The sequence below is a fragment of the Xyrauchen texanus genome, chromosome 50, assembly GCF_025860055.1.
Source record: "Xyrauchen texanus isolate HMW12.3.18 chromosome 50, RBS_HiC_50CHRs, whole genome shotgun sequence".
Lineage (NCBI taxonomy): Eukaryota > Metazoa > Chordata > Actinopteri > Cypriniformes > Catostomidae > Xyrauchen > Xyrauchen texanus.
The window spans coordinates 12,891,807-12,916,219 of NC_068325.1; the positions used below are offsets into that span (position 1 = coordinate 12,891,807).

A 24,413-nucleotide genomic window follows, 5' to 3' on the forward strand; every position below is an offset into this window, starting at 1 on the left:
AGGAGAGTATCAAAATCACAGTTTCTGGACTGCTATTGGGCTAATACATATACATATATGAAATTGAGAAGATGTTATATAAAACTGCATTTTGAGGAGCATTAATGAAGCAAATTGGACAAATAATTATATACATATACAGATGTACAGATTTCCAAGAGTCTTTCAAAACCTTGAACTATCAGGGAATTGTGTTAGGACTGGAAAATGTAGTTATTTCCTATTTGTCAGTGAAACGTTTGAGTCGATTCTTTTCAAAGAATTAGTTGAAATGTTTCACAATTATCTGTAAACATCTGTATCCAGTAATCACAAACGCCTGGAACGGTCATGGAAATTCAATTGTCAAAAAGAGTGGAAACCCTGGATATAATTTGTAAGATCAAACCCAAAAAAGGTTATCTCACATGCTTTTCCAACAAAAACAAAGTTAACAGTTGTTATGTTCCTTGAAGAACTTATTCAAAGAAGTGCCATTTTAATTTAGGAGGGAAAGACTTACTGATATGTGATGTAGGAGCTTTATACAGTGCATGCCATTAAAGACACGGTGAGCCTCGTTTTCATTTAAGTCAAAAGTCAAATATGGCGCTACTGTGAATAAGGTCTATTCGGAATAAATTGCCATCCAGCCAGCAGGTGGCGTCCCATTACTACTGTACATTCCCTAAAGCCTGTTATTTCAGTGATTGATTAAATCTATATCTCATACAGTTTTGTTTGAGGCAGCATGAAATTTTGAAGAAAAGGTGACATTAAAGTGACATCCTCTCAGTTGCCGTGGGGTTTTAAATCATTAGGAGTTAAATAAGATTTCAGTTCCTCCAACTCCTCGAAGAGCACTAGTAATATTATTGTGGGACCAACCCCTCTACCTTATAGGCCTACATATACTATGAACCAGAAATCCCCTTCATTTCAGGAATGTTCATGTTAATACCCAGAACAAAAAAAAAAAAAAAAAAAACACATTTGAGGTTTACATTTTTATCAGTCCTATGGTGATTGCCATGAGTTTTGTGTTGAACTGCAACATTCACATTCAGTGACAGTCCTGTAACTCTTCAAATCTGCTGGGTACAGAGCAAACAGGGCAACTGTGCATTAAACAGATTGAAAATATGAATCAGCACCTTGCACAGCTTGGCTCGGGTCATGAATTTGCTTTAAAGCCAAGGGCACAAGAGCAGCAACACACACAACTAGCCTATAATGACAGATTTTGTTCACTTCAGAGCTTCCTAACAGTTCTGGCTCTGTTTTGATGACTTTCAGTTTATTCTGTTCAGCCACAGGTTTGTTTGAGGGATTGTAAGTGCAGGGGCGTAGCACCAAATTTTGGGCCCTGGGTACAAACCATCTTGCTGGGCCCCCGTACCAAATATGTATGTATAGAAAACTGACTTCTAAGGGGCCCCCCCTGCCTCGGGCCCTGGGTACTCGGTACCCTTTACCCCCCCAGTCCGACGCCCCTGTGTAAGTGCAATAGATTTGTGTTCCCTTGCAATAAAGTTGTGTTCCCAAGCAATAGTTTGTGTTCCCTCACAAAAATTTTGCATTTCCTCACAATAGGTTGCCTTCCCTTGCAATAGTTTAATAAAATAAAATCTGTATCTTCTATACAAGTTATTATTAACGGTAATAAATTAACTGTAAATTCATTAAAACTAAATACTAAAATACACTAAACTGAAAATATATTATGAAGAAAATATCAATACTTGCATATCTTAAGTGCATTTACTGGTTGGTCTTAATGGTCAAGTCCCTACTTTGAACCTGCTGCGTCAAATTGACAAATTTTGTATCATTAATTTCAAAAGCTTGTTATAAAGGCTCTGTGTGCTCTATCTCCCTACTTTTAATGTTATATCATTACTCTTTTTTTCCCTATTGCCTTCTATCACTATATACAGGTCTGAAAGGCAGGGAGTGCCCCAACGTGGTCTGTGACTCCACCCATAGACATCCAGTCTTTTTTAGGAAGCCCCTCTCCTCCTCATGTTTTGTGGAATATATTGGCCTCTGAATGGACTACAAATGTAAAATATTTCATCATCAATAGTCAGGATCATATTCAATTCATTATTTGTTTATAATACTTTTTTGCTGAACTGTATTTCATTTTCTGGATATTTGAGACATAACAGTGGATTATTTACCCAGGCCAGCTGAAAGACTAGTAGAAATAGATACATATTCCCTTGCAATAAGTTTGGTTTCCCTCACAATAGCTTTATCCATCCCTTTGAAGTTTTTACTACAGTAAACATATTTGAACTATGGTATTCCTGGTAAAACCTTTTGGTTTTTAAACTATGGTTATTACCACAAAAAATTGCTACAGTCATGGTTAATTTTCACAAGTATGCGTAACGGGAGCCAGCTGGTAGGTAGCTGTGCAGTGTGTAAACTTCACTCATCTGGCCTCAAGAGGCACACTTGCGACAGACACTAGGCACTGTAACATTTAGCCTCCATGTTAGCATGCTCGCCTCCCATTCTAATACACATTCCCATGCTGGAGACCCCGGTTTGAATCCCGCTCAGATGCTAGAGGCTGTAACCTTTAGCCTCCTTGTTAGTGCGCCTGCCTCCCATGCCAGAGACCCCAGTTCGAATCCCCCTCGGACCGGGTCAGACAGGAATGGTTACAGATGTCTTTTGGAAAACCATGGTTAATTTTCGTAAAGGACGGATGAAGCCAAAACTATTGCTAGGAAGCACAGTATTATTATAATGGAATGGAAAACGCTTTTGTGAGGAAACGCAATACTATTGTGAGGGAATGCAATACATAAGAAATAAATTCCCTCCCTGTCCTCACAGGGTCTCTGTAGTAGCTGATGCTTTGAACCATTTGCCTAAAACAAAATCCTAACTTTGATGGTAAGCACAGTGGACCTACGTAAATACAACTGTGCAATTGATGACTGTTTAAGGTTTCCTGCATAGAAATGCCATCCTGCCTTTAGAGTGACTAGAGGCCAGATAGTTTCCGATGGTTTATTTAAGTGTGTTTATGCTAACGAAGAGTGAGCAAAGAAACGGCTAAAGCAAATTTCAACAAAGCCTCTGTTTAATAGCTCTCAGGACAGCCTCTGACAAATGATTTATAAAGCTATGGCCCACACAACAGATGACTGCTCATAAATCACAATAGCTTTTAAAGATGGACAAGCTTGTTCAACCTCAGATTAAAGTTACCTGATGAAACAGTGATAAGAGTGGATGGAGGTGTACTTACTATAAGAAAAGTGTAGTCATCAAACCTGATGAGATTATAACATAAACATAACATAATAATATGAATGCAGTTTGAACTAACATTAACTTACAATGCACAATAAGTAATTATTGATTAAATAATTACTAATTAACATGAAATATTGTTTATAATATCTAGTGCACTTACAAATGTCAACGAAATAGAACTTCATTGTAAAATAAATTCACCATTGTTATTTATAGATTTATAACATTTATATTTATGATTTTTATTGTCATCATCATATCCTGTATATAAATACTATTAAATAATGAACAGTACTATTTACTATTCATTTACTTATCCATGTATAATATACATTTGTGACAAGGAGGGTGGGGCCAGGCCATGAGTGATCGGCTGATTAGCCCGATCGGGGGCCGGGCAAGCGCACTTACGGCCCGACCCCACCCTCCTTCTCCTCACACCATTCTGTATAAAAGTAGAATGTTTACTATTTGTATAATCGTTCTGCATGATGCAAACTGTGTGAAAGGTCAAAATATTTTAAACAGATGGGGAAAATGACCTTTAAACACTGACTGTCTGCATCAGGTGTTTTCCCACAACAAATGTCTGTAACTCTTATTTGATCTTGAAAGCACATTGCAACATTGCAGTAACAGAGCAGAGTTTTTCTGCTGGTTAAAAACACATAGTTCTGCTGTAATATTTGGTGTGAATTTGCCCTCTTAATGTACACTACATGGCACAACATTAGCCTTTGCTATAACTACTCTGTTAATTTAATCGCTATAGATTTGTATGGGATACAAGCTACTGCAACAGTTGCAAACTACTCCGTTCCTCTCAGTGGTTCCTACATTTTCTCTGTGTTTTATCTCACATCCCAACAGATCAGCCAATGAAAAGGCAGCACTGAGAATGATGACCTGATTGTTGCGCTGGAGTTCGAACTTTGTTCTCAGTGAGCGATAAGTTGCAGACAGAGAGTCAGGACAAACTATTGACAGATTTCTTCATTCGGTCCCATTTTGTTACACTAATTCAAGGACATTTTAGACAGTGTTACACCTGGGTCATAGTAATGGAACTGTTTTCTGATCAGGTAAGTCCTAATGTTCTGTATTTTATTTTTATTAGCATTAGGCGTAATCTTTGTTATCTTGCCTTCCCATGTAATATTCCACAGAGCAAAGTTCAGAAAAATGAACAAGTTGTCTTTCCTGACTTCTTATTTGCTCTTCTACGTTTTTACAATTTTGAGTAGTCCTGATTGAAAACTCTTATTTTCCAGTTCCTTTGAATTCCACCAACAGAAAATAAATGGCAAATATTTATTCACTTGCTATCTATTAGGGTTGTGAGAGCTTAGAGCTGCTTGATTTGCTCTTCGATAAGAATGACGGCATCTTACGGCATGAGGATATGGGGCAACAAAATCAGCTTTGGCCAGTTCAAGATCCACATGTAAGATGTCGGACATACAATAATTTCTTTAGTTCCCTAAATTTTACAAGATTAACCATAGCATGTAAATGTCTCCTGTACTTTTGATTGAAAGATAATGATACCCACCCATGGTAGTGAGGACTTCTTCAACACACTTCTAGGTGGGTGTAACTCTGTGTCCGGATCACCTGTTTGGTCACCTTCTCCAAGTGACAGTGGAATAAGCGAAGACCCCCATTCAGATCACATCGACAGTCCACCACCAACTGGAAGCCTCCCTGTGGTGCCCCGCTTTGTCCCATCTGAGACACAACACAACCATGGTCTTAAAACCAACTTCCCTTTTGATTTCAGTGAGTCTCACTTCATGTAGCTGTAGCAAAAAGGCTCAAGACTGATTCACACTGTAAACTCAGATGATTACTAGCTTCCCAACAGAGAATGCAAGCATGTACTTATTGGTTCACTGCATTTTGTGTCCTTGTTTTGTACACTTTCTGAAGATAATCACCTATTTCTAAGCTTTGTGAATCTTTCCACACACAAAAAAAGAAGGATCAATTGTATTATCTATTCCTGCAGATGGCTGGGGGACTGGCTTCAACCCAGACGGGGCCAAAGGGATGCAGCGCGTACCTGAAACGCCACGGGTGCAACCAACCACTGGATCACCCCTCACTGTCAAGGACCTGCTGCTATCTGGCACTCCAGAGCCTGTGAGTTTTCACTCAGGCATGAAGCCAAGTAAAATACACAAGGCAGAATAGGGCAGGGTGAGGTAAGAGGCTATTCTGACCAAACTCGTTTTTGGACAAAAAAAAAAAAAGAGAGATAGTGCAACTAATGGAACAGCACTCAGGTGTCTCAAGAAGCATTTTTAACAAAAAACAGCAAGACGCGGCATAACTGTCAAAGACATCCATCTGGCAAGCGTTTACATAGAGGTTTCTTAATGCTAAGAATGCAAAGACTTGGGTTCTCTTGAAGGCCAGTCTTGCCTAGCTACCTTCAAAGAACAGGAGGACGTTGAATGAATTTTGACATGTGCTGCAATATTCCTGTCCAGCACATCTTTTAGCCAATAAGAGTTCTACTGGCATTATCACACACCAGTGATAGCAGTATTATCATCACACCTTGAAAAAAAGGCTGAGAAGTCTGTTAACACTTGTTTCCTCCAAGTGTTTATTACTTAATTAATATGATGCATCAAAACAAATGTTGATGGAGAATGATGACTCTCACGAGCTGTCAGTCTTTCGCAAGCTTACAGTAGGAAACTTTTAAGGAAAAACATATAGTGCCGCTATGACTTCTGGGACATCAAATGGGTTCTTGCGCACAAGTCACCATCCGATGCATCCTTGACATTCGGCCTGATCAAGAACACATCTGGGTAATTTTATTAATTTTTGGTACTTGCATACATGAGTATTGGAATTGGTCATCTAATAAATGATGCAAATGGATGCACGTTTCAAGGTGTTTTGATTGACAGCCCATTGTTATAGTCCCCCTACGATTCAGCATTCATACACCCCTTTGGCGGAACTTTGGCAGTGGATAATTATGATGATAAATGAGACCACAAGAACATAGATAATTAATTAATAATTTATTAAAAACAGCATAGATGGATGTAAAAATGCTTTAAGTATGGACGGCCGTTTAGAACGAACATGCTCTTGCGCTAAAAAAGCTAGATGTGACACAATGCATAAAACTGATCACAGGTTTCTCGAGGCGCATTTTTAAAAGTTTCTTTTTACCTTGTCACAGCAACTAAAAATGTCTCACTCTTGCGCTAGACGCTGAAAAAAGAGCATTTTTACATAGAAACATGACATAAAAATGCTTTCAGTTTAAACGTCCGTTCAGAACTAACACATTTTTGCGCTAAAAAAAGTTAGATACGGTGCAGTGCATATTACAGAATGCAGAGGTCTCGAGGTGCGCTTCTTGTAAAAAAAAATTTAAAACTTCAAAATGTGGCACACCTGCGTAAAATATAAAAAACTAATTGTGCAGCGCAAAGGTTAAAGATGTCCGTCTAGTGCATGTTTACATAGAAAAGCAATTAAAAACATGGATGCAAGATGGACGCAAAATAATGTTTGGCGTGAATGGCCCCTAACTCTTTAGTGCAGATTGACTCGGAAGAAAGTGACAATGTGGTGAAGACATGAATTCTGTTTGTTCACTCGATATGTCTCATGCCTGAGTCTAACCATCCAGGCAGGAAGAAATGTTGATAGCATTTGATACTTTCAAGTCAGATTGATATTCCTGTCATTTTCACAGCCCACAAAAACTTCCCAGCTTGTTCTTACGGAGGATGAGAAACGACTGCTTGCCAAGGAGGGAGTGAATCTGCCAAATCAGTTTCCACTCTCAAAGGTAAACTCTCAGCTGGAAATTACACCATAAAAGTAGGGAGCACCAGATTTTCTTTGTAATTTTATTATTTCTCCTTTCATCCCCCGATCAAGTATGAGGAACGGATTCTGAAGAAAATTCGCAGAAAGATCCGCAACAAGCAGTCGGCTCAAGAGAGCAGAAAGAAGAAGAAAGAATATATTGATGGCCTGGAGAGCAGGTATCGACTGGTGTGGACAAATAAATATTTAAATAGGGTGCAATGCTGAACACATATGTTCCATGTGATTAAGGTGGCCAACTCTTTGCCATGTTTTAACATTTCGAGCTGGGGGTCCCCTTATGGGACATCCTGGCTAATACAGGACAGCTGGCAACCCTACGTATCATGTGACTGATATTTACCTATGTGGATGCAAGTGAGATTTGAGTGCTAATGTGGAGGCAAATATTTATAGCAAATAACAATTACAATTTTAGTCCCTGACATAGAGCGCACAAGTTGTATGGAAAACTTTTATAGTGCTTTTTTTGTGGTCCTTTTTGGAGCTCCACATTTATTATAATGCAAATAGCAGCGTTGACATTTTTTCTCCCTTTGTGTTCCATGAAAGAGAGAAAAAGGCATTCAGGTTTGGAACGAAATAATTTTTATTTTTGGGTGAACTATTCACAGCATCTTTTGGACGTCAAAGCTTTCATATGGAAGCTATGTGTACAGATTTTCAAAATGCAATCATAATCCAAGCTTGATGAAATTTACAGCTACTGAACTCAAACCTCCCTGGCAAAATACCAGGTGCAGAGTAAAGGTTGAGAGTCAAATAAAGTTTACTTCTGTGTTTGACAGTTAGCTTAAGAGTAGATTTGATTACAGCCAGACTTTGAGATTGCTTGTTTTCCTTACTTGGAATGAGTTGCTTGGTTCTTGAGGGAAATCTGTTTTTGTAGGATGGCTGCATGCAGCGTGCATAACCAGGAATTGCAGAGGAAGGTCTTCCAACTGGAGAAATGTAACATGTGAGGGAATCATTTATTTGGTAATCTTCACAGTTCTGCCTCACTCTTCTCCTCTGGGGCCCATAGAGTCTCCTGGAAATTTAACTTTCTAGCCTTCTCTCTCCATCTCAGGTCTCTGATGGAACAGTTGCGTAGGCTGCAGGCGCTGGTCATGAACGGATCCAACAAACCGGCCCAGACAAGGGCATGCGTTCTGGTGAGAGTTCCAGACTCTAGTAATCATACACACATACCTTGCGCCTGCATTCATTTTCAGGTTTTCAACAAGATGAGGGTGAATAAATATTGACAGAATTATGTATTTTGTTTTTTTGGGTGGACTGGTCCTTTAACAAGTTCACCCAATAAATGAAGGTACATTTCATTGTCATTTGTGAAATAGCACAAAACAACAAATTAGATGAACACTCTAAAAGCAATCACCAGGGTCCCCCTCCTAGAAGGAGGCTTGGGAACGCACTAATCACAGAACAATGAAGTACAATCTACGGCTACTTGAGAATACCCCTTATACAGTATATGGTAGTTACATCAAAGTAGTGCCTCACTATTGGCCGTCCGTGCTGTTAAGCCATCCATATGTTTCTGTCCCTCAGGTGTTGCTTCTGTCATTCACCCTAATTCTACTGCCCAATCTAAAGCCCTTCACAGATACCAAGGTCAGCCAACATGGAGACTTCAGCCCATTGAAAGGTGAGTTGTCTGGTCTAAACATCTCTTAGACTAGGTTCTCCCCAGCTAGGCCCCTAGTCCTTGTGGAGAAGACTACTCCTATAACCTGAGAAGAAAATGTCATGCTCGAAGTACCAAGGGTCTTAAACAGTCTGTGAAATGTATCAGTTGACAAGCCATTAGGCTTGCGCTGAAACTTCATGACAGTTATTGGAAATACTGAGGGAGTTGATGTGGACTACAAAAATGGCAAAGAGCTTAATCATGTTTCCTGCTGTCAGTGATTTTGAGGGGAATCAATTCTTATTCTGCAGGGTAAGCGGAGGTCATGGTTAAAGTTAGGTCCAGTTGGTCACAGTCTTGTTTGATTAGCATCCAGTTGAGCTCTGCAGATCTTTTGAAGTGAAGCCTTGGGATAAAAAAAGTATAAAGCATGTCACAGCGTGACTCGACTGCATGTTTATTTTAGTTCCAAAGATGTAAAATAACAAAAAATTCCTGTTTTAGTTGAGTTCCTCTAGTTCAGTTGGTGAATGGCCTAAGCAATGGTAAGGTCATGGGTTCGATTCCCTAGGCAAGCACATATTGATAATATGTGGGTTTTTCAACTTTGGGCATTTTCATGTCCCAGGGGTTGATTTTTAAAATGACTTTTCTTGTTGTTATTGCTGCTATATGAAGGTCACATTAAGACTATGTCCACATTAATCCTGATAAATATGAATCTGATTTTCATTCTTAAAATGCTCTGTGTCCACACTCCCATTTTCAAATGTTTTCCAAAAGTTGCTTGTCTACACTGAAACGTCTGAAAATGCTTAAATCCCCTTTTCTGCCTATGCACGAAAAGAAAAGTAAGATGCATGGCCCTGCTTCATTTCCATGTAGGGTATGAAACACAATTGCCCTCGTGTATCGCCGCCAGACAGCAATTCCGAGTAAACGTCCCGTCGCCTTTGAAGGAATGCATTGTGAAGCTTGTACAAAGTAAGATTTATCTTTAACAACACTATCAAAGTGAATATCAGGCACAGCAACATTGCTTGAGATGACTAGGACTAAGAAAATTCAAGGAAAATATCCATACACATCCAGGGGGTTTATTAAGGCCTTCTGAAGCGAAGCAATGCATTTTTGTAGAAAAAATATCCATATTTATAACTTTATAAACTATAATCACTGGCTTCCGGTAACGGCCGTCTGCACGTTCACAAGAGAGTCGAGTTCCGTTGTATGACGTAGGCGTAGCGTAAGCCCCGTTGAGATGTGACGAATGCGGAAGTGCAGAGGATAGAGCAAAACAAAATGCCGGTCATGAATTAGAAGACAACAACAAGGATTTTTAAAGAAAAATGTTGGAGGATTTCGATATAGGAGAAGAGTAGATTGAGTATTTTGCCCAGGCCTATTTGTTTGAACCGGAGTACACTGATCAGGAACTCCGGGAGATGGAGGAGGCTGCAGCAGCGACACAAACAAAATAATCTGGTCGACGGAGAGTACAGGAGAAGTGGTGGTGCTCATGCAGGAAATACGAGTTAATGCCAACAGAGGCTGAGAGTGTTTGCTGCCATGAATGGATGATTGAAATGACTGGATAGATGCACGAATGCACAATTTTAAGACTAATACAAATCTACAGTATAGCTAAAACAACTCACTACTTTTCGCCGTTTTCCTTTGCTGTAAACATTTACATTTATGCATTTGGCAGACACTTTTATCCAAAGTGACTTACAGTGCAATTATTACAGGGACAATCCCCCTGGAACAACCTGGAGTTAAGTGCCTTGCTCAAGGGCACAATGGTGGTGGCTGTGGGGTTCAAACCAACGACCTTCTGATTAACAGCCCTATGCTTTAGCCACTACGCCACCACCACTACTTAACAACGCGCACTTCAGCGTTCGTCACTTCTCACCAGAGCTTACGATACATCTACGTCATACGGCGGAACTCAACTCTATTGCGAACATGCGGACGGCCATTACCGGAAGCCATTGCTCATAGTTTATAAAGATAAAAATATGGATATTTTTCTTACAAAAATGCATCGCTTTGCTTCATAAGGCCTTTATTAACCCCCCTGGAGCAGTATGGATTACTTTTTTGATGGATGGATGTGCTTTTTTGGGCTTAAATCGAAGGTACCATATACTCCCATTATAAAGCTTGGAAGAGCCAAGATATTTTTTTATATAACTTTGACTGTGTTTGGCAGAAAGGAAAAAGTCATATACACCTAGGATGACTTGAGGGTGAGTAAATTATGGGATAATTTACATTTTTGTTTGAACTAACCCTTTAACTCCAAGTTACTCTTGGGGTATTGTCCCTGTAGTAAGTGTACTGTACTCTAAGATGCTCCAAAAACTGCCAAATGCATAAATGTAAATGTAGGTTTCAGATTATAAAACAGAATATACAGTATATTGTTCAAAATGAAGAATAAATTATTTGGACACTTTTTGGTTGTCAAACATTAGTGGAACTTGTCGAACGTTAATGTGATGAACTGCACTTATGGTTACTCTGATAGGACAACTGACTTCAAGCATCCACTAAAAATGACTTTGACACCAGTTGCATAAAAGTCATTGCCAAAGAGTTACTTTGATATTTTGTTATCTAATGCATTGAGATTCCAACATCATTAAATGTGAAGTGTCCAGTACTTTATGTGACACTAAAATTGGAGCAAGTAATGTGTGCTGTGAACTTGTGACTCAAAATAAATGCCTTTCATAAAATATTCTCTAAATGTTTGATAGACATAAGCTTCTGGGAGGAAACTTTAAAGCAAGGTCACATCTAAAATGTATTCTTAACATATTCCTTTAACCCCTCTGCAGTTCAGTCACGGTCACTGCGCTACATTCAGTCGTCTCGAGTGCTGCACACCCTTGAGCATCCATACTCTGTAGCTGAAGACTCCAAACTGCTTCCTCAGTTCTCTGGGGATAAGAGTATGGATGAGATAATGTCTCTTCTGGGAAAATTTCATAGGAGTTCAGGACTCACCAATTACGACCCTGAATCTCACAACCACAGTGCCGACCAGCATGATGACCATCACCATGGAGACCCCATCACTGGGCATGTAGCCACGGTGACCTTGACTCCACGACGTGGCTCAAGGCGGAGTCCACATGCTGATGATATGTGAAGGGCACGGGGGGGATTTACCCAGGGATTTGTTAAAACTTTAACAGGGCTTTTCAAGACGAAATCCAGCTAACAGATGGCTGGAATGTCTTTTTTTATTATTATTCTTATTATTTCTGTTCAAGTAACCTTGTGGAGATGTATACTTTTTGTGTATTATATAACTATGGTTAAAGCAATAATTCAGTTTTATCTCTTTATTTTCATGTTGGAAATCCATATTTTCTCTCATATTTCATTTTTTAAGAAGTAGCTTTGTTTTTGGTTAAAATGTGAAATGCGTTTTGCATTTATTTTCAATTTACTATAGATTTTATATGATTAGCATAACATTTTGAGATGTATTGATCAATTAACGTGAATTTCATGAATGGCTTTCATAACTTATGTGCCCCACTGTAGTTGTAAAGACAGTTATCACTTTAGGATCAGGCACAGCTGTAGTGCATTTGTTTTACATAGGGATTTCATAAAGTACTTCATAAAGGACTTCTAAGCCATGAACCAATCCAACCGGCCTCGAGCTGAATTACAACATTATAAACTTTGATTTGAAGCAAAAAGCTATTTGAAAATCGGACAAAAAGACAAAGGTGCACTTTTGGACACAAAAGACACAAGACTGTGCTCTTACCCTCTGGAAACAAACAACAATCCCATAAAGTGTTGCGAATGAGGCAATCGAATTACAAAGCGAAGGAAAAATATAAAACTATGAATTTAAAGTTGTTGACTAAACATATAGAAACAATATATTTTCATTTTATTACGAAATGTACAGACAAATACAAATATACAGTATAAGTAGTTTGAGTAGGAACACCGACTCAATATCATCATAACAGTACATCAGTGGGCGGTCGCTGCAGAGCTCTTATGGTGCGATAGGTTCACTGCAATTATCTGATTGGATCGTTTCTTTTACAATCATTGGTAATGTAGTTTTTCCACCAAGAATTCCACTATTAAACACATTTTATTAAAAATGAAGTTGAAATAACATGGACTGATGACTTCAACAGAAGCGTTTACCATCTATTAACAATCTCGGAGCTCCCAGTAGGTCTGTCTTTAAAAGTTTATAAGTTATTGTTAAAAAATCTATTTCCCCTATGGAGAAAATGTATGGGATTTTTTCTTCTGGATCCAGACCTCTGCACTATTTATAGCTGTGTTGAATAATATGAAATCATTCTGTTCCAATTAATACATTTTGCATTTAGAACCCGTCAGCTTTGTAAGCTCGTCTTCAAAGAGGGTCCTGTGTTTATCTTACCTTTAAAGACAGTTTTGCTTTATGGGCACTAAACTGGGAACTGTAGTAAATTTTTTAACAAATGAGATTTTGAATAAAATCACAATGACTTCAATTATCATTCAAAATGTTTCATCAATGTACATCATGTCTTTTCAATAAAAATAGTAAAATATGTCTTATTAAAAATGCAGGGGTGTTCAAGTCCTCCTTGGAAGTTTGTACTTGCGAGGCCAAAATCATAAATACAATGTGATGTGTGTTCAAGTGGTTTAAGTCGGAAAGAATAGACCTGTTTTGCAATTTCATACTTCTTTCTCTCTTTTTCACTTACTAGATAAGGCAGGACGTTTTTTTTTTTTTTAGCACCAAAGCAACAAAATTAAGAGCATAGCCACTTGGCTTGGGATCAATGGCTTTTCACGCATCGATAATCTGAATAATGATGATTATCGATATATATATATATATCAGGATTTTTCTTATATATGTATATATATACATATATATATATATATATATATATATATATATATATATATATATAGGGTTGCTCGTCGCACAATAGTAATTGTCTCTTCAGACATTCTCAACACAACTTTGGTAAAGTGGGAGCGGCAAAGAAACTGAAAGAAGGTCGCACACCTAACATGTCTAGCAGATGACATGAACCATTCTAAAATTAGAAACAATAATTTATTTTCTAAAAATGTATGAACACACTGCCAACATTCTGAAGTGCCACGCTAGTGCAACTCGTATAGTTTTCCAATAAATTCAACCCAAATCATTTTTAAAGGACAAAGATTATTTACTCTAGCCATCACTGGATGATCTATTGTGAACATGTATCTTTCATAGAGCCTGCACAATTTATTTTCCACTACAAGTAGTTCTGTGGTTTGACAGCTTGAATGAAAGACATATTTAAGGCTACATACAGAGAAATTGCGTAATAAACGTCGTCATTTCTAACCGTTCAGCTTGAGCAGTTTCACACACTAACCTGCAAAATCAATGTCAAGTTGTTCATTCTTGAAGAAGAACCATAACTTTCATAACTCTGGACAGCCATTTCCTTACCCACTGTGTGTGTGTGTGTGTGTGTGTGGGAGATACATGGTATATCACCCTCTTGTGGTCTCCCAATGCTATTACGCCAGACTGATATGCAGAGGCCAATTGAGTGTTTTTTAAAGCACACAAATTTGCTTTCTAATTTAAATGTTGGTTAATTTTAATATATTGATGCCTCAAAAATATATCGATAAAATAACGGCCGATCAATAATTGATATATCGATATTTTATGACATCACTAATAGCCACGGATTAGGTGTGTAATTATGCTGACTTCTATCGGAATTATCCTACTTCCCTATTCTGATGTTGTAATGCGGAACAGGAAACATGGATGAAGGCAGGTTCGTTCATATTTCTTGAGCAACTTTTATTTTGACACCATAATACATATTACTCAGTTAGCTTGCTGACAACAGTGGTATTTTGGTGTAAAATTTTCAGCATGCATCAAATTGATGCTGATATAAGAATATGACCAAAATGGCAAGTGCTAACTATTAGCTGTTTTTAGAAAAATTTATACGGTTGACACTTTACGTCTCCTCCCTTCACAGAAACTTGGTATCAAAATGATCTCTGAATTTCCCAGTCATAATTACGACTTGAGGGGTCGTTCATGTGCAGCTTCCGAGTGGGAAACTCGTATTTACGATAATTCCGATAGCAACCGTGAAATTAACTTGGATTTGAACAAAATTATATTATTGTCAACAGGGTAACTGAGTAATTTGTATTATGCTGTCAAAATAAAAGTTCCTCAAAAAATATGTATGAATGAACAAAGCACTTGAACGAGGCATACTCAAATTACCACTTCAGAAGTGGGAAGTAGGATAAGTCTGATAGCACATGAAGGCAGCATAAGTACAATCATTCCTACATGACTTTAATGCAGCACTATACTGACAGTGATGCCTAGTGACGTGAATGCAGCATCATGTAAAAATTATACTGCTACCGCAAATCTCAGTCAGCCATTTATTCTGTGTCCGATAATAGGAGGGTAAAATAAAACAGCTTTCATATGCTAATGATATGATAGGAGTCTTCATCTCATTTGAGTGTATATATGCATATTTTTCTAAAGTATTCTTTTCAAGGGTAAAAGATGTTTAATGAGGTATACATTTCTGAGTGCAGCATTAACCGGAGATCTCTCTGTCTCAAAAGTTGTTGTCATCACATAAATGCCTTTCAGAACAATTTGGATGTCACAGGAGACAGAATGAGGGCAGTGCAGATAAGAAGCACAGGTGAACAGCTCCTCTCTTTAAAAACAAATGTGATCATACTTGACAAATATAGTATTGTTTCTATACCTGTTATCAATGCACAGGCACTTTAGACTATACTCCCTTAGATAGTTGCATAAATTAATAGATATGAAAGCAGGGATCTGTGTAGATGTATGTCGTTTATGACTTAAGCAATACATAAATATCAACTTCAATCACCCTGGCATTTTAAGCACTGTGTAAACTGAATAACTGAATAGGGATGAAAACGGACATAGTTTGAGATGTGTGAAACAGTTTTTGGTCACTTTTTAGATTGAAAATATAAATAATGTTATTATGTAAAAAAATATGTAAGATGGACTGGCATCATAGATATTATGCTCAAACGTAAGAGGGTTCAGTAAACAGGTTTTAATAAAGATAAAGGTTTAGTTCACACAAAAATGAAAATTCTGTCATCTACTTTTTTCTATACAATGAACGTGAATGGTGATCATTCTGACTAACATCTTTTGTGTTCCGCAGAATAATGAAGGTCATACAGGTTTGGAATGACATGTGGGTGAGTAAATTATGACTGGGTGAATCTTTGATCAGTTTTACAATGTCTCTATTGTTATATTAGAATTTGTGTGGGAGTTCTTAATCAGCATAAAAGGGAAACATTTACCTAGATTGCAGAAAATTCCCATCAATGGGTCAATTCCTCAAACTTATAAAACAAACTATAATTTAGGAAGGGTTCCAACTTACTAAGTGCCTCTTTAATCATAAAAGTCACCTTGAATCTTTCATCCACTGGACTGTGGTGTGCTTCTTTGATTAGCCGTCTCCCTTGGGCCCCTTGTCCAGTCCGCAAACATCTCTTGAACTTAAAGAGTTGAAGTAGGTTGTCGAAGAACTGCACTTTTACTTGATTAATCTGGTTTTGAGTTGATGCTCAAAGACCTGACCAATTTTTACCAGTGCCAAATTTCTATGACCAGACAACTGGGTCAGAGCATCTCTGAAACAGCAAGGCTTGTGGGTTGCTCCTGGTCAGCAGTGGTTAATACCTATTGACAGTGGTCCGAGGAGGGACAAACCACAACCCGGAGCAAGGGTGCTGGGTACCCAAGGCTCACCAATGCATGAGGGCAACGAAGGCTATCCTGTCAGGTCTGAACCGACAGAAGGTCTACTGTGGCACAAGTCCCAGAACATTTTAGTGATGGTTACGGGAGGAATGTGTCACAACACACAGTGTTATCGGACCCTGTGATAAGTGGTCTTTTTATCAAGAAGGCAGAGGCAGGACCCATGCGCTGAGTTAAAACCAAAGGAATTTGTTAATACAAACAAAAAGGGCAAAAATCTAACTCCCACAAGGGGGAAAAACAAACATAAACTACCCCGAAGGGGAAAAAGGGTAATCCAGGCTGGGGTAGAGGGAAACAGGACCGACCGGACCGAAAACAGGAACAAGGTGGGGGAAACAGGCACGACAGGGAAGACTAAAAACACAAAACTGGAAACAAGACCGATTAACAAGACCAACAGGAATACACACAAGACAAACTGGCACTGGACAGCACACACAAGGAGGCTGAAATAGGGAGAGAAATCAACAGGATAACAAGACAGGGCAGGTGTCTAATAAACGAATAATGGGCAAACAAGAATGCAGGGTATGACATACAACAGAGGCAGACAGCGATACAGAAAAAAAAACAAAGCAACTTGCTCTCACAAGGCAACAAATCACAGAATGGCATGAGCGCACATCGCTAAGACAATGAGGCAATATACGCCCATGCCAACCGACAAACAAGCCGAGAGAATGCATAGCAATTTTCACACTAAGCGAAATCTCCCGGCGGTCTGGTGGCCTGGGAGGAGGTCTCAAGGTGGAGGTGGGGTCTGGCAGCCTGGGAGGAGGCCTCAGGGCAAAGGCAGGGTCTGGTGGTCTGGGAGGTGGTCTCAGGGCAGAGGGGACAAAGTACAGGGCGGCAGCCACTGGACAGGGGTCAGAGGACTGGGCGGCAGCCGCTAGACAGGGGGCAGTGAAGTGGATGGTGGCCGCTGGACCACGTGATGCACGCAACAGGTGACAAAAACAAGACAAGACACCTGCGCAAGAGTTCAGCCAAACAGACACACAGTGTTCACGAGAGACAGACAAACTATTGATGCGAGTGAATGCTGCCAAGATGAAATAAGCTTAGTGGAGCGGTGGTGGCGTAGTGGGCTAAAGCGCATAACTGTTAATCAGAAAGTTGCTGGTTCGATTCCCACAGCCACCAGCATTGTGTCCTTGAGCAAGGCACTTAACTCCAGGTTGCTCCGGGTGGGACTGTCCCTGTAATAAGGGCACTGTAAGTCGCTTTGGATAAAAGTGTCTACCAAATGCACAAATGTAAATGTAAAATAAGCGTGATGCACCCACATCAATAACAGACAGACATGGGGCACAAGTGTCTGGATCCCGACACAGACTGAAACTGAACCAGACAGGAAGTCAGGATCCAGACACCGTGCTCCCGACATGAAACAAGACAGACCAAAGAGTGCACTGCAGGAAATACAACCAAAACTGTGGGCTCACACAAAGACAAACAATGAAACACAAGACAGACATGGGACGATGATGCCACGATCCTGTCAGACCAAAACCCAGACTAGTGACAGGAGTGACAGGACCGTGACACTTTTCAATTGACATTCCAGTAATTTCTCAATTAAATTATTATTTGCAATATAAAAGAGAGTTTGTATTTGTATTTATTTTGAATGTTCCATATGCAATTACATATTTATATTTTGTAAGAATGACAATAAAGAGCTGTCATGCAGCAGATATAGTATACATAAATCAGAAATGATCAGTATAATTTTAGTGTCACATTTATATGTAGCCTAAGTTAAAGCTATAGCTAATAGATTTCTAATTTGCTGAATCATTGCTGATTTTCCATGGAAATTAGCTGCAGAAATATGCAGTATTGTTTCAGGTAAAAGTTGAAAACTGATCAAATTTATTTTTATTAAATTAAAAGCTGCATTGCATATTCACTATCACATTGACATTGGGTTAACACATTACAATAAGGTTCCATTTGTTAATATTAGTTAACAATATTAGTTAACATGAACTAACAGTGAATAATACGCATTTATTAACCTTCGTTGGTGTGAATTTCAACATACTAATTAATCTTTAAAATTAAAAGTTGTGTTTGTTAACATTACTTAATGTTGATCTAACAATGAACAATTGTATTTTTATTAACTAACATTAACTGAGATTAATAAACGCTGTAAAAACATATGTTACTGTAAAGTGTTAACACATTTAGAGCATATTTATCGTATACAACAGAATGCATCTTTTGGTAACTTCGGTCCTCTAACATGAAAGTGTTAAAAGTATATGTGTTTCTCCCCTTTTATTCTCTTTTCTTGATGTCTTCGACAAAAACATTTACATATGCTTTAAATATTTACATATGCTAATCTTTCGCCGGAGCACGCGCCATCTCTACAATATCAAGTGAAAATGAATCATCGGTTAAGAAAGTAGAAGTTTAAATAATTATGAGATTTTTTTATCTTTCTTGTCAAACTTCACACAGTCATCCTATTCACCGATTTATGATCACGAGACTCGCGAGACACCTGATACTTGCATTTCACAATTCTTTCTGGGATAGAACAGGTGTAAAAAAAAGTGAGTATATGCATACCATGAGCCCATCTCCGTTAATTTGCTTATAAATAGTAAAGCACTTACATTAAAACGTCGTTTCAGAGAATATTTGCCACTAAACATGCATATGTAGTTGATTTAATGCAGCGCGTGCCACAGCATCGCGCGGGCGCGCGTCATGCTCATCGAAGTATAAAAGAATGCGCGCGCGCTGCCGTGTGCACAGAGGTGCGCGGGAAGATAGGGACTGATGAGACCGCGCTTTCACAAAATGTGAAGTAATTATCCATGCCGGGAGAAAAAGTGCAACGGTCAAAATGAACTTGACATTGATTCCTTTCTCTGTGCTCCTCATTTCACCATAACAGCAGTCTGAGGGGGAACACCTGCCATGGAGAGGAATAACATAACACAAACTCTGGAGCTGGGAGAATATGAGCACACATTGGACACCAGCACAGTGCTGGACAATTGCACTGATGTTGCCATCGGGAACCTATCTTTACGTTGCTGGCTGCATTTGTTGACTAAGGAATCGGGTTCAACACTGCAAGGTGATGGGTCAAGTTTGGCTGTGCGTGTGATAATCGCCCTCATTTATTCAATGGTGTGCGCTCTGGGACTTGTAGGAAACTCTCTTGCGCTCTACCTCCTGCACTCACGCTACTGGCAAAAGCAGTCTTCTATCAACTGCTTTGTGATGGGTCTGGCTCTAACTGACCTACAGTTTGTTCTCACCCTGCCGTTCTGGGCGGTAGACACGGCGTTGGACTTCCGTTGGCCCTTTGGCAAAGTTATGTGTAAAATCATCAGTTCTGTGACCACAATGAATATGTACGCCAGCGTATATTTCTTGACAGCCATGAGCGTGGCAAGGTACTACTCCATTGCGTCCTCAATGAAGATGCACAGTCGACGAGCAGCTGCGGCAGCAGCCAAGTGGATCAGCTTGGGCATCTGGGTTGTGTCGCTAATAGCTACACTTCCTCATGCTGTGTATTCGACTATAGCCCAGGTAGCTACAGACGAAGAGTTGTGCTTAGTGCGCTTTCCTGAAACGGGTAGCTGGGACCCACAAGTGTTGCTCGGACTTTACCAGTTGCAAAAGGTTCTTCTCGGATTCCTGATCCCATTGGTGGTGATCACCGCCTGCTATCTCCTGTTGCTGCGAATTGTGCTAAGCCGAAGAATCAGTGGCGTGGCCGGTTCAGAAAGTGAGCAGGGCCGCCACAAGCGGCGCTCTAAGGTCACTAAATCGGTTGTGATCGTAGTCCTGTCGTTCTTTTTGTGTTGGCTCCCCAATCAGGCCCTGACTCTTTGGGGTGTCCTGATCAAGTTCGACCTGGTGCCGTTTAGTAAGGCCTTCTACAATGCCCAGGCGTACGCCTTTCCTCTGACCGTTTGTTTGGCCCACACAAACAGTTGCCTCAATCCCATTCTGTACTGCCTGATTCGTCGTGAATTCCGTGCCGGCCTCAAAGAGCTTCTGTTGAGGGTCACGCCATCTTACCGAAGCCTTGCTCGACTGCTCCCATGCAAGGCAAAGGTAGCTGAGGTGCCCCCTGTCCTGGTTCTGGTGCAAATGGATGTCTGAGCTAGTCCTGACAGGGTGCTTTTCAAGTTAGTTTTCCCCCCCCATCTTTTTGTTTTGGATTGACAGAACGAAGCAGGCGTGAGAAATCTCCTTTGGGAGCTGCCCCAGTTTCTCTTGCTTTCATTGCGAATCACTTTTGCAAAATTCCCCCATCAACTTCCCTCTGCGTCCTTGTGCTCTCTGATCCAGCACTGTTTTGCCATGCATCTCTGGTCATCAGACTCACCGGGGAATTGCAAAGTTCAGGGCCAATTCTCCTTTGCTTTGTTCACGGCAGATTAGAAGCACTTTTTAAGGATTCTGGGACATCCTTCAAGGGAACAATAAGTAATACATTTGTTCTTTTCAACCATTGAAGACAGAAGAAAACACTGCTGAGATGTAGTGGAGGGGTCGAGCCTCATCTTCTTCCTTGAGTTATAAAAATTAAGTTGTCAATGGTTATCCATCAATCATGTCATCCATTGTCGATTATAAATTGACATGCAATTTGTGTAGAATCTGCTGAAGTTTTGACTATTCTGATTTGTCTTTCAATGTATTTCAATCTTATGTTGTACAACAGAAATGTCCAGTATTTATGAAAAACGGACAAATAAAACTACTAACTATGAAGCTAATTAACAATTATAAGTAATCTTGTGAGCTACCATTGACTACTCCCATTAACTAATCCCATTGACAAGAGACAATACTGTTTCAGTATATCATGTGCCAAAATTTTTACAAAATGCTCTGCACAAAAATGTCAGTAGCAATTTACAATAAGGTTGTATTCATTAAGATTAGCTAACTACATTAGTTAACAAACAGTACCAACGAACAATACGTTTACAGCACTTACCTATTAATCTTGGTTAATGTTAATTTCAACATAAACTAATAGATAAAAAATGAAGGGAGGCAGAGCTGAAGAGCATGAAACCAATAATGACATTAGGGAGGCAAGAACTTCTTTATTTATACTCAGTTTTGTGTCCTTTGACCTCTATGTTGGCATACTTTTGTATTCAATTTATAAAGATGCTGCTTTAGTCTTTGTGGCATTAGTCATTTGAAACCACCTAATACAGAAACTCAACTTGTCATCTTGCATGCACAGAGAATACCTTATTAAAACACTTTTGGCCTGGAATCATTAATCATTAGTCCTGCAATCTTTTGAAACTGTTTCAAGGGCGTTATTCCTCTGACCAAACTTATTTAAATGAGAGGGACAGATATTGATTGTCAATTAAAGCTACTGACTAGTTTTGATAATCCACCTCAATGACAATGTCAGGTCATTTATGGTATAAGGAAGACTGGGGCAAGTTGTCACACTTTTTACTCCAGTAAGTGTGTTTATTTAAAATATTTATAATAAAGTGTTTATTATACTTTTTGCCCCCCCAAAAAAAGAAAATACATTTTTCGAACTTTATTTCACAGGAAACAAGATGCAGTTCATTGAGCTCACGCTGACCTCTTGTGGGGCATGTTGTCACATTATGGGGTAAGTTGTCACAAAGGGAATAAGCCATGAAAAAGCTTATTATTGGCTACTCTGCAAAATGTAAACAGTTACACAATTATGAAACACAAAACAATTAATAAAGCAACAAAAATGTGAAAGGTAACAAATAAAAATATAAAACCATGTATATAATTGTATAAAATTACAACGTATAAAACACAACATGCGCCAAACTGACTTTTTGGAAAAATAACTTTCTTAAAAATTTCGATTAAAATCTACCTTCATTATATAGTTGACCCTTGTTTGAATATATGCTAGGGTGGTTTTATTAGGTTTACATATTTACAGCTAATACAAAAATATGGAACGTTTTGAAACGGTGAGAATTTTAACATTTATGGATTGACCCCATTAACCTCCATTGTAAGTGCCTCACTGGAACTCAGATTTGTGCTTTCTTTTTAAAGAAAAGCAGGAAAAAGTCAAAATAAATTATTGTGGTAATCAACATTATGCCACAAATGCTGTCGATTGAGCTTAACTTGTATTGAACCCGGAATATTCCTTTAAACCTAGGTGGTTGGAACCAACACACAAAACCACTGTTAGAGAAAACACATATGTGTGATTGTACTTTTGACTTAAAACCTTGTGAACTTCCCTGTGTGACAACTAGCCCCAGTCTTCCCTAGAACTGGATACTGTGCTAAATGTTCTATTATTTATCTTTTACTTATTAAATATCAATAAATATACAAAACCTTGTATTTGTAACAAAGAAGCACCCCAGTTTCTCTCTCTTTTATTAGCAGTCGAGGGCATGCAGATGAGTTAAAGCTAGATACCATTAATTAGTCAAACTGATTTGAAGATCTGACTATGAACTCACTGTGCTGTATAATGACTCAGTTTATACATTTTGGCCTTTCGGTTGTGAGCTTTATTGTCTGTATATTGAGTCTCTTGGGGTGTGTCTTTGTTTTTGCATATACAGTGCTAATTACCCTATAATATTCTACTGCTTTTAAAAATGTATATTAGACTGAACATATTTGCAAGTAGCTCTATTTGAGACCACACTGTAAACCCTAATGCATCAAATAATTAATTGTTTTAATTATAGGGAAAAATTTCCCTCTACTTGAAGTATTTAAGTTCAGCTTACATGGTAATTTGAAATTCAGCCAAGGAGTTCAATTTAAAGTTAAGTGCCATTAAAATGGATGAGTTATCTTACTCAATATTTCAAGGTAAGTGCAATTAACATGCATGTTTAGTCTAAATTAATAACATAATTTTGTTCTGCCCCTTTTGCTTTTAAAAGCTATATCCATAAAATAAAATTCTGTCATCATTTACTTACCATCATGATGTTCCAAACCCATATGACCTTCTTTCCACCAAGGAAATCAAAAGGAGATGTTAGGCAAACTGTTAGCCTCAGTCACCATTCACTTTCATTGCATCTGCTTTCCATTAAATGAAAATGACTGGCAACCGAGGCTAAAATTCTACCTAAAAATGAGCTAATATGGTCAATGCCACAAATTTGCTTATTTGATTACATTGTTTCAATTTTAGGTTTTTTATTACAGTATAAAGCAAAAACATAGCAAAGAAGCAATTCTCCAATGCTCCACTTTATAAAAGTATGCACTAAACTTTCTAGAAGGCTCAGAAATAATTTATGTTGTCTCTGCAAAGTAAAACCTGGACATGACATTTAAGTTAATGGCTCACAGGGACTACACTCCAAATTCTGTTGGGATGACTAATTCCATAGTGTGTTATTATGGGATGGATAATCTGTACAGGAAGAATTTTCACCTTGAAAAAAAAAATCAGACCTGCCACATAGTTATAGAAAGGTGTGACATTTCAAACTTTCGCCTTCATATAAATGAAATTTGCCTGCTGGATAGAAAATGATTGATCCACTTTCCTTCTATGTGATATTGTCATAATTTGAGAATTATTATATATATATATATATATATATATATATATATATATATATATATATATATATATATATATATATATACATATACACACACACCTAAAGCCTAAAGTTTGGAATAATGTACAGATTTTGGTTTTTGTTTCGGAAGGAAATTAGTACTGTAATTCACCAGTGACATTCAACTGATCACAAAGTATATTCAGGACATTACTGATGTAAAAAG

At 38.6% G+C, this 24,413-nt stretch overlaps 2 protein-coding genes across 2 annotated transcripts; both read left to right on the plus strand.

Moving 5' to 3' along the window:
- The first annotated feature begins 4,213 nt into the window (after positions 1 to 4,213).
- creb3l3a (cAMP responsive element binding protein 3-like 3a) lies at positions 4,214 to 13,329 on the plus strand. The gene is made up of 10 exons (XM_052123560.1): positions 4,214 to 4,337; positions 4,589 to 4,699; positions 4,794 to 5,034; positions 5,264 to 5,397; positions 6,983 to 7,078; positions 7,171 to 7,277; positions 8,009 to 8,077; positions 8,189 to 8,273; positions 8,674 to 8,770; positions 11,602 to 13,329. The coding sequence occupies exons 1-10, from the start codon at positions 4,317 to 4,319 to the stop codon at positions 11,913 to 11,915; spliced, it is 1,275 nt and encodes a 424-aa protein (XP_051979520.1). The 5' UTR covers positions 4,214 to 4,316; the 3' UTR covers positions 11,916 to 13,329.
- A 6,229-nt stretch (positions 13,330 to 19,558) lies between these two features.
- rxfp3.2b (relaxin family peptide receptor 3.2b) lies at positions 19,559 to 21,152 on the plus strand. The gene has a single exon (XM_052123561.1). The coding sequence runs from the start codon at positions 19,566 to 19,568 to the stop codon at positions 20,766 to 20,768; it is 1,203 nt and encodes a 400-aa protein (XP_051979521.1). The 5' UTR covers positions 19,559 to 19,565; the 3' UTR covers positions 20,769 to 21,152.
- Positions 21,153 to 24,413: the final 3,261 nt, after the last annotated feature.

What these genes read in the sequence shown, in the direction of transcription:
- creb3l3a (XM_052123560.1), top strand. Translation starts at nt 4,317, where the DNA reads ATGGAACTGTTTTCTGATCAG. An exon ending in TGGAACTGTTTTCTGATCAG is followed by an intron (nt 4,338 to 4,588) that starts GTAAGTCCTAAT and finishes GCTATCTATTAG; the next exon opens with GGTTGTGAGAGCTTAGAGCT. An exon ending in AGACTTCAGCCCATTGAAAG is followed by an intron (nt 8,771 to 11,601) that starts GTGAGTTGTCTG and finishes ACCCCTCTGCAG; the next exon opens with TTCAGTCACGGTCACTGCGC.
- rxfp3.2b (XM_052123561.1), top strand. Translation starts at nt 19,566, where the DNA reads ATGGAGAGGAATAACATAACACAAACTCTGGAGCTGGGAGAATATGAG.